Source organism: Oryza brachyantha, chromosome 1 (assembly GCF_000231095.2).
Source record: "Oryza brachyantha chromosome 1, ObraRS2, whole genome shotgun sequence".
NCBI classification, from domain to species: Eukaryota; Viridiplantae; Streptophyta; class Magnoliopsida; order Poales; family Poaceae; genus Oryza; species Oryza brachyantha.
The window spans coordinates 7,324,386-7,335,011 of NC_023163.2; the positions used below are offsets into that span (position 1 = coordinate 7,324,386).

General features: G+C 37.9%; 1 protein-coding gene across 2 annotated transcripts; it reads left to right on the forward strand.

Moving 5' to 3' along the window:
* Nucleotides 1-252: 252 nt before the first annotated feature.
* Nucleotides 253-10,155, forward strand: LOC102708842. Of its 2 annotated transcripts, none has more exons than XM_040522295.1 (11): nucleotides 253-2,063; nucleotides 2,576-2,806; nucleotides 4,001-4,130; nucleotides 5,539-5,691; nucleotides 5,808-6,040; nucleotides 6,144-6,213; nucleotides 6,467-6,673; nucleotides 7,103-7,332; nucleotides 7,891-7,969; nucleotides 8,050-8,187; nucleotides 9,366-10,155. In XM_040522295.1, exons 1-11 carry the CDS (start codon nucleotides 289-291, stop codon nucleotides 9,375-9,377), a joined length of 3,258 nt encoding a protein of 1,085 aa, XP_040378229.1. In that variant the 5' UTR covers nucleotides 253-288; the 3' UTR covers nucleotides 9,378-10,155. The 2 variants fall into 2 exon arrangements, with proteins under 2 accessions (XP_040378229.1, XP_006644051.3); XM_006643988.3 differs by having other exon boundaries at nucleotides 254-2,063; nucleotides 9,417-10,155.
* Nucleotides 10,156-10,626: the final 471 nt, after the last annotated feature.

The window sequence follows — 10,626 nt, forward strand, 5'->3', positions numbered from 1 at the left end:
GTATCAATTGCGGCACGTTCTCCCCACCCCGAGCTGTCCAAAGGAACATGAACCTGTCTTTTCATACCTCAACTTTTTATTTATATTTTGATACCGATTTTTCCATAAATAAAATTGTTTAAAATAAACTGATAGGGACGACGATGATGTACACTACACAAGTACACATACCGATAATCGATTAAATCCATTTCGCCTTTTGATTTCTTCTTCTTCTTCATCTTTATCTGTCCGTGGCCCCACCCCGCAGCCCCTCCCGACAACGAGCCGCGGCGGCCGCCGCCGGCGATGGATCCGGCCGCCGATCCGATGGCCGCGTCGGCCCCATTCCCCACCATCCCGGCCGTCGCGAGCCCCAGGCACCCCCGCGCCGCCAAGCCGCGACGGCAGGCGGCGCCCTTCCGGTCGTCGGACCACCCCGTTGCCGCGTCCTCCTCCTCCTCGAGCCGCCGCCTCGGCGCCGATCTCCCGTTCGGACACGGACTGCGGCGAGGCGCAGTCTCCGGATACGCGCGGGCTGCGGGATCGCGCGCTCCCTCGGGCCTCGTCGTCATCGGCGGCGGGGACACCGCGTCCAGCACCGTCGACGTGGACGGGTGTTCGCCGCCGGCGAGCTCATGGAGCTCGTCGAGCGAGTCTAGCTTCGTGTTTGGGGCGTCGGATATGAGGAGGAGCTTCTCGTTTGGATCCGGCACGGCCTCGTCGTCGTCTAGCTTCTCAGCAATAGTGGGGGAGCTCACCTTAGATGATCCCGGCAGCAGGCAAGGCGATGCTGATGTTTCTAGGGGAAATGGCTCAGCGCCGGAGATGAACATGCATCCGGTTTTGAGCCCGTGTATTGAGCTTGGGCGGCGTGGTGAAGGGCTTGGAGTCCCTTCTGAAGCAATGGGATGTGAGAGTACAGAGAGTAGCTGCTCATTAGTTGGTCAAGTGGTTCGTCCATCTCTTTGTTCTGGACAAAATTTTACTACCGAATTTGGAAAGGATGGGGATCACTTGTCTGCCGAAGATTGTGCTGGTCAAGTCAGCTTCAGAAAGGATTCAGGCAAAATTTCTGCAGATGGTGATGATAGCAAGGAGAATAAGTTTGCCTTTGTTTTTGGTGAGAATGCTGAGGAAAGGGGGTTCACTACAAAGATATCAGAAACTGAAATTAAGAAGGGGGAAAATAATGTAGCATTTGGTTCTGATCGGCATGATGCCTCAGTTGCCAAAGGTAATGGATGTACTGAGTCCAGTTTGAAGGGTGCAAAGCATGCGTGTGGTTCAAGTATGAGGGATCGTTATGGAGTTTCCCCTACAGAAAAAGCTTCAAGTGTTTCACCTTTTGGCGTTGAAGCTCAAGATGGTAGTGCAAAGGTTTCTTCCACAAAGATGTCTACTGAAAGACAAAGCACTGGAATACAAGTGTCAGAACTTGGAGATTTAGGGTTGTTTGATGAGCAATCCTTTGCTGTACGTGACCACAATGCAGCATCAAGAGAATATGGTGGGGTTAAGGGTGTGAGCATGAATAAAAGAACAGTTAAACAAGAGTTCTCAACTCAGCAAGTACTGCAGCCACTCTTTACAAACGATCAGAAAGCAGCTCCAGGAGTAAAAGTGCATTTGAAGGAAGCCACTAACTTCAGACGAGAGGACTCTGATACCAGTAAAGGAAACTCTGGCACAAAGGAAGAAGATGCTAACTGCTTTAGTCTGCAAGAAAAAGAGAGTAACCATGATAGAACAGTTTTTACTTCCATGACAAACTTGGAAAGTTCTAGTCAATCTGATTTCATATTTGCGGCATCAACTTTTGATCAGAGCATATTGCAGTCACAAAGACGACATAACAAGAAAAAAATGGGAGTAATGAGTAATCATGCTAATTCTATCCAAAGCCACCCAACATCTGCCATTAGTCTAGCTCACTCAGAAATCTTAAGGCAGCAATACACAGAATTACCTGCTCAATGGACCAAATACAACAAAACAGATCCTAAAACAGTTAAAATGAGTACAGGACCAGCATTTAAGGAAAACCTTGAACATCATGAAGACTGTGAAACATGGCGTATAAGGTTCTCAAATAAGCTTTTGTCTTTAGTCAGAGTCTTTTCAATCATACATGTTTGGCCTGTATACATGTTCCTTTATTTTAATAACTTTTCAGCAACAATTTTTTTCTCAAATTCTTTTAACTTATGGTTACTCTTTATATGTGCTGACATGCAGTATCCCTTACAGTGTTTTGCTATTGTAAATTTTGCGAATATATTTTTCTTTGACTGGTGTTATTTAGTTATTTTGGCTTAGATGTAGCACTATGTTCATTAGGAGAAGGACAATCCTTTAAGCAATAATATAGGAGTATTTTCATGCCTTCCATGATTGAACAAATGATATACCTAACATTGTATATCGATCAACCTGATTCAGAAATAGGTATTCTACAATTCCAAATGTGATCCCACTGTGTTTCGATCAAAAAAAATCTAAATGTGATCAAACAACCGTACAATATTTCCTTTTTCAATATTTTGTGATATTTGGCTTTGGTGCTTTTTAAGCTGAATTGTTTGTTGTGCACTAGGGGAAACCAAGCATATGCTGAAGGCCTGTTAGCTAAGGCCGAGGAGTGCTATACCCATGGAATTAATTCTGTTTCCTTGAATGAAGCTTCTTGGAAATCATTGATGCTGTGCTACAGCAATCGTGCAGCTACTCGGATGTCTCTTGGTAGGATGAGAGAGGCCCTTGCTGATTGTCGAAAAGCCACTGATATTGATTCCAGCTTTCTGAAGGCTCAAGTCAGAGCTGCCAAGTAAGATAAAAGGCTAGGGATTTGCTTTCGATGAAGTAGCCCATATACTGACTTTCATACTCTTATTGTCTTTCTAGCAAACTATTGAAATTGCATAATAAATTCGTAAAAAGATTTATTGAGCATCAAAACATAAATATATTTTATCATAGAAAAAAATATCAAGAAAACATGAACTAATTGCTTGTTTTTGAAAGTAAATAAATGCTTCCTTTATTTGTAAAGTTCAAGGTCAAAACTGTGACACGCTGTACTATCGTAGTGATATTGCAACTTGCAGGATGGTACCATGTTGTTAGCCTTACTGATTCAAGCACCACATAACTAAATTTTGTGTTTGTGTCATTTATTCAAAGAGCTGTATACTTTTGTATTAGCTAAGTACCATTATGGAATCATGATCGTTAGCCAAAACACACTACATATATTAGTGTGCCATCTTTTGAGTTTTGGAGACCAATCAATACAGATATGGCCAAAATTTCCTAAGGGTGACAATGGACTGTGTCTAGGCTTGAGTGGGACAACAGATGTTAGCTGCTACAGCTCTTCCTAACAACACTGAGTTGGATGGAATCTGATCTGTAGTATTCACCCCAAACCCGATGCCCTTTACCATTTCTACTGTCAAGGATATTTACTAAAAGAATCCAGTTGTGGTCTGTCCTTTGTGCTTGTATGCATCATTGGCAACACCACAACATTATGAGCAGTTATATCCGCCTCCAGGTTTTGGGCGCTGCCACAAGTTTATGTCTGGGTTTAAATGGTTTATAGTGAATTTATTAGTTAGGTAGGGGCTTACTTTCTGATTTTCTAATTCAAGTCACTTCTTTCTCATCTCAATTGTTGAAAAAACTTTATTGGGTGCGTTTCGGCACATGATCATGGTTTCATAGTGTCAGTTAATTCATGAGGTTTGCTGTAGCCAGTTTTGCATGTTCTAGTCTAGAGAACAATTGCTGGATAAGTCTTGATGAAGGTAAAAATGATTCCTCCATGACAAGTTATATTCTGTGAGTGGAGTGGAACTCAGGGATGATGCTGAAATCAAATTCTGCATCACAGGTTCAACAAGCATAACTAGATGATTAATTTAGTTACTCATATTTCTTGCCCTTAGTATACACGTATTCAACCTTGTGATTATCAGATTATGTGATCTAATTATCGTGCTTGTCTAAATGGGTATAGTTGCCTACTTGCTCTGGGGGATGTTGAAGAAGCACAGAAAGGTTTTGAAATATGTTTGAAGTCCAGTCATGCAGAAAGCCTGGATAGTAAAATCATGGAAGAGGCTTCTGATGGCATAAAAAAAGCTCAGGTAGTCAGGTAGCGCAGAAAGTAATTATGTGGTTTTGTGCTGTCATTTTCTTAATTGTAGCATATCTCAAGGAATCCTGGAATCTATGAAATAAGTTTCCTTTTACTATTTGTAAATTTAGCTTCTACTATTTTTGGTAATCACAAAGTAAACAAGTCTGTTGATTTCTAAAAATATTGATGAAAACATGCCTATGTTACTGTTTTACTTATGGATAAAAAGAGTGAGTAACTGGAAGCAAACTGTTGAGTAACTCTTCGCGCTTATTTTACTTCCTTTTTAAAAAGGTCATGCTTATTTTACATAAAAATATTTTTGTATCTAAATTTGGTAGACTAGAGACCAGGGGAAGTTCTAAACTAGATATTATGTATGAAGGCCTATAAGCTAGTAATAATGGATTGTTCCTTAAGGGCAAGTTGCATCAGTGATTAAACAAGAGTTAGGATTTGTAATCTTTTATGCATGTGGGGAGATGGAGATGTAAAATTTCTTGCTGGTACTGGTGCCTATGAGGAGCTGTTAACTTTGGGAATCCACTGGTGGCGAAAATATATCATATCTTCTTTGTTTATGCTATTTAAATTTCTCTATTTCATCAACCAATCACCAGATCCATTTTCAATCCAAATGCTGTTAATATAATAAATCTCCTAAAGATTCATAATGTTATGTATCTCTTACTCCAACACTACATGCAACTAATAAACTCCCAACTTGTCCCCTCATATGCCGTTGAATATACCAGACAAAGTGAGTATAGCTTAATTTTACATATATGATAAGTATGCATATACCAAGTGGTTTCTGTACCTACCTTCAACCCGTGCTGTGTAGTGATTTTCACTATACCTTTTTAAAAGTACCATCCTTTTATTGTGACTCGCGTTTGTAATTTCTCCGCTGTTTGCTTTCTAAACCAGTCTTTTGGTTACCTTTTTCTGTAATAGACTTATAGCTGACTATTTACTACCTCCATTACAAAATATAAGAATTTCTAGGTTGTTTAGCATATATTAAGGAAATGTCAAAAGGTTCTCTTTTAGTCACTTCAGTAGTTAATTTTTAAATTTTGAATTGATTAGATTCCTTTTCTAAGCATCTAATTGGCTCTGGAATCATTGGAATGATTGAAATCATGGGAATCAGTGCATAAATGCTTATGTTGTGGTACAAAATTTCAATCCTAGAAACGCTTATATTTTGGGACAGAGGAAGTAATTCTTAATTCATTTTGTCCGTTTAATGAGAATTATCTTATTTAATGTAAAGTAAACAACTTATCATATTTGTACACTATTATATAACTTCTTCCTGGAATCGTCTGTCCAAATAAAAATGCTATGTAACTTTTGTTATGTTACAATTGACAATCTAATCAGTTTGTTCTTGTCTTTTTTGTTGACAGAAAGTATCTACTTTTGTACTCCTATCCAAGGAATATCTTGTAAAAAAGGAATTTGACAAGATACCCAGTGCCTTACAAATGATCTCTGATGCTTTGTCCATAAGTACTTGTTCAGATAATTTGATGATGATGAAAGCAGAAGCTTTGTTACTGGTCTGTATGTACGGTAAATTTATTTTACCTTGAACATGCCATACTGCTAAGTTTGCATTTCTATTTATCAGCTATATTTTCATTGGTTAACCCTTGGTTTTTCCATGACTTAACAGTTACAGCGATATGAAGAAGTAATCCGGTTTTGTGAGGAAACTCTACATTTGGCAGCGGAAAATAGTCTTTCTCTGTGTCAGCATTCGAAAATCATCGACTTTGACAATTGCAGTAGCTCTGTGAAATTGTGGCGTTATTATATTATAGCGAAGTCCTATTTTTTCATAGGAAAACTTGAAGAGGCTCATCAGTTTCTAAAGAAGCACAGGCAGGAAGCTCTTGTAGAATGCAGGCAATATTTTTCAACCAGTGCTTTATTAATTTTATTTATTTCTTATATTCCATGCATCGTGGCTTATACAGTTCACTAAGTTTGTGGAAAAAACTTTGAACAGGTATGGGAAGAAATCTCAGCAATCAATTTCATCATTCTTCACCGCAATCTGTGAACTACTCAGCCTAAAAGTATGGCATATGGTTGTCTTGTTGAATTGTTTTAATTTTAAGTTTTAGCTGATGGTATGACAGAGGTAGCACATATGTGTTTTTCTCAAGACCACAGGTTTTAACATAGATTGTTCCCTTGGCATCCAACATTTTTCCATGCCCTATCCTCATATTAATCATGTGCAAATATGATAGTGATGCCCAAAGAACTGGACAAAATTTTCAAGGATTTCACACTAGTGGCTTGAAGCTGTTGTTTGCTTCATTTCAGGCTGCTGGGAACGAAGCATTTCAAGCTGGTAAATATTCAGAGGCTGTGGAGCATTACACCACTGCTTTGTTAAGCAATACAGAGTCACTTCGTTTTTCAGCAATCTGCTTTGCAAATCGCGCAGCTGCGTACCAGGCAATGGGCCAAATTTTAGATGCAATAGCAGATTGCTCGTTAGCTATAGCCGTTGACTCCAATTATGCTAAGGTTTGTTAAAGATTCTTCTCCTGTATTGAAATGGTTACTGTAGCAATGTTCTTTCATTTTCTTTCTTTTGAAGATCCTTTCCAAAACCATCTGTCTAATGTTGTGCCATGGTGTCCTTGTTTCTTTTACAATTTACTTTGACAGCTCATCCATTCCTTGTTAGTTTATCTAAAGAAAATTTCCCTCTACTTTTGTACTGATCTTGTATCTTGGAGTTATTAATTGATTCAATTAACTGGAGCTACAGCATTATAACTTCTACATAGCATGGGCATTATTTTTTATTAACGATATATTACTGCATAAGGCTTAAATAGAGCTATCACTTGTTTCTTTGCTCGATATGTGCAAAGTCTTTTACATGGATAAAATTCTGCCTGAAAAAGCAAAAAAAGACATACCAACATGTTGTTCTTTCTATTTCTGTAGGCTATTTCTAGAAGAGCTGGTCTGTATGAACTTATAAGGGACTATGATCAGGCGAGGAATGATCTTCATAGGTTAATTTCTCTTCTTGAGAGACAACTTGAAGAAAATATGGCCATGCTTTCAGAAAAATCAGATGGTATTCGTAGCAGTCTGAACCGAGCCAATCTTAGGCTTTCTGCTTTGGAGCAGGACGCCAAGAAGGGGATCTCATTAAATATTTATTTAATACTGTAAGTGCCTACCCTTTAGTATTTTAATTTGTGTTGAACATACAAAATCACATTTGTTTTGTCGAATGAGATGTAATTCTATAATACAGACTGATGTTTTACCTGTAACTTGTTCACTGTTGAATCTGTTTTATGTAATTTGAAACTGGTATTTTAGTTTCTTACCTTATCAAGCTACCATTCATGGTGCCATATTGTGCATCGAATGGGGCTTTCTGACTATATGGCAAATCATGTTGTCAAAAGTTCCTTCACACTTCCCAATTCTCACGCAATCATCCCAAACACATGCGTACTCATACAAGTGGGCAGCTACCATACTAAAATTGCATCCTGTTCAAAAAATATATACGAAATTGCGATCGTCACCATCCAAGTAGGACAGTTTTTTTTTTTTTCCATTGTCAACCTTACAATAGGAAGAAGGAGAACATTTTCAGTCATGTTTAGACCAAATTAATTTGTTCTAAAGAAACCTTCTCCTTTACTGAAAGTTTCCCATCCATTCATTATCCTCTACATTTGAAGTACATCTGAATTATACCTTTTTGTATGTAGAGGAATCGAACCATCTTGCACTTATGTGGATATAAAGAAGGCATACCGCAAAGCAGCACTAAGGCATCATCCAGACAAAGTAATACTAAATCCCTTTTTCATCTAGTATGACAGTATAACTTTCTAAACTTCATTTTCTTTAACATTAATATGGTACAGGCTGGTAATTTTCTTGTGAGAAGTGAAAATATTGACGACACAGTATGGAGAAGAATCACTAATGAGATCCGCAAAGATGCTGACTATTTATTCAAACTAATTGGGAAAGCATATGCTATACTTTCGGACACTACAATGGTATGTGTTACTAGCTGCTAGTTCATTTTGATAATTTTGCTATTGGTATCAGCGTTTCTGTTTATTTTCCTTGTAATTAAGTTAGTGTGTAAGAGTTTCCATTGTGTTCTGTAACAGCAAATTATGCTGCACTTTGGATTCACTTGATTGGGAGCAAGAATTTTTCGATTATTATTGTCACTGCAGTACGACTAGCAAATGCACTTCTTGCATAGTTGGATGCATGTTTATGTTCTTTCCCTTTTAATTTACTTTGAAGCATGCTAGGTTATATTACAGAACCAGCTGGAGCTTGCCTGCTGGAGTGCTAGATTAGACAGTAACAAGCATTAACTTTAGTTGTGTTATTTTGATTTTTTACACTTCCTAATGGAATTATTTTTTAATCAATATCCACCTGGTATATCTAGAAAGCAAATTCTGACATAGTATATTTAGTTGTATGCCATGATCGCAAGATATGAAACTATTGTTTTTCTATGCAATGCCATTTAGAATTCTATATTGTTAGTATTAACATGTGAACCATGAGATAGTATGTCCTACTAACCATTAAGACTCGAAAGTGGCCATGTGGGTCCTCTTTTACTTTGCCCGTTTTCCATTGCTTATGCTTCGGTGCTATTTTTATTGATAGATTGCTGATATATTGTCATTTACTGTAGTTACATGGCACACCCCTGTTCACTCACTTATTCCTTTGTATGTTGAACTCCAAATTATTTTGTTAACATTAAATCAGGTTCCATCCCTTCAACGGTTTGAAAACTGAACTTGAGCTTCAAACCCAAGTTTATTGTTCTAAATCCTTGCTATTCTGGTCAAAAGGAGCTTGATATGTTTTGCATGGGTGGAAAGCCAAACCAAAAAAGTTTAATTGTGCCTATAATTCACATGTAGTTTGCCCTGATGTTGCTAGATTAGCTGTTTGTTTTGTTTCCATAGTCATTTACGGATTTTTTTTTTTACGTTTCCTCTTTGAATTCATAAAACACACCTTGTGGATCCTCTGATCTATGGCAGTTCAGTTTGACATGTCTAACTGTTTCACTATTTTTTTGACCGCAATTCATTTGTCAGATATCACCACTTTGTTGATTCTTGTTTAATTTCTCTTGATTTCTAAAGAAAAATATCATCAGCTATTTGCTAATTTTGGCATTTACAATTATATACAGAAGAGCAAATGATAGATGCTGAATCTTTATTTTCTGTGGGGATGTATACAGAAACTTTGATGTAGCACAAACAATGCACAAGTATTACAGCAGTGGTCAGAGCAATCAAAACAATGACAAGACCTTCCAAAGTTTGGAGAAATCATGAGGTGGTACAGTGAAGAAACACAAATGCACAATGGATCAGTCCTACGTTTTTTTACTTTTAAAGGCTAGGTCCGACGTGAAAAGTTGGTTTCTGTTGCGCAAGAATCAGGATGCCCGTGAGTCATGACTAATCAACTGATGTCAGAGTTTTATTGTGCCCCAGGTCCCAGATTTCCTCCCATGCTTGCTGTCTGCATGAATGGACGCCTTTACTCTGAAAAGTTGTCCATCTTGGTGTTCATACCCAATCAATACTGTCTGTTTTCAGGAAAAGAAAGCCTAACCACTGATGTCAGAGTTTGCTGAATGTCAGAAAAGAAGCGCAACTGTTTTCAGGTTTGCGCCTTGGTGTGCAGAGTTTTTGTTGTATGCCAGTATGACCTCTCTCACAGCCAAAAGAAAGATGTGCATAGATCCAATGGTATGTATAGTTCTTCAAGCAGTTGTAAATGGAATCAGGAACACTGTAAATACGGGTATTTCCCGTTTACACGAGCGTGGCAGAGGTGATTTGTTTGATATGTTGATTGTAAGCTGTGGTTTTGTAACACGGAGTGGGCATGATCGTTTTATTTTTTTTTACAAACTTTTAAGCTGCCCTCAATGCGGTTTTGTGTGAAACTGAACCAGTGAATGATTCTTTTGATACCGTGTTATTCTTGTTGCTTACTTTCTGGTTTGTTCCGTGCACTGTATATGAATGCGCGCTTTTATGTACTCTGTCCTAGAAGATTTTTCGTGGTGTTTAGGGCAAGGGACCTGGTCTTATCGAATGTTTAGACGCTCATTTAATGTAGATTATCAATAAAATCTATCTATAATTTTAGACTAATTCGCGACATAAATCTATTGAGTTTAATTAATTCATGATTAGCCTATACGATGCTACAGTAAATATGCTCTAATTATAGATTAATTAGGCTTAAAAAATTCGTCTTGCGGATTACCACTAATTTATGAAATTAGTTTTTTTATTAGTCTATGTTTAATACTTCAAATCAATGTCCAAACATTTGATGTGACATAAGGCTAAAAAGTTTAGTCCCATCTAAACAACTCCTTTATCTTTGAAAACAAAAAATTGCCCACAAAAGCTTTATTTGCGGAGTAATAA

Excerpts from the sequence above, each read along its gene's own strand:
- LOC102708842 (XM_040522295.1), top strand. The coding sequence starts at position 289 with ATGGATCCGGCCGCCGATCCGATGGCCGCGTCGGCCCCATTCCCCACC. Across the intron at positions 7,333-7,890 it reads TTAAATATTTATTTAATACT|AGGAATCGAACCATCTTGCA; the intron begins GTAAGTGCCTAC and ends TTTTGTATGTAG. Across the intron at positions 7,970-8,049 it reads TAAGGCATCATCCAGACAAA|GCTGGTAATTTTCTTGTGAG; the intron begins GTAATACTAAAT and ends AATATGGTACAG.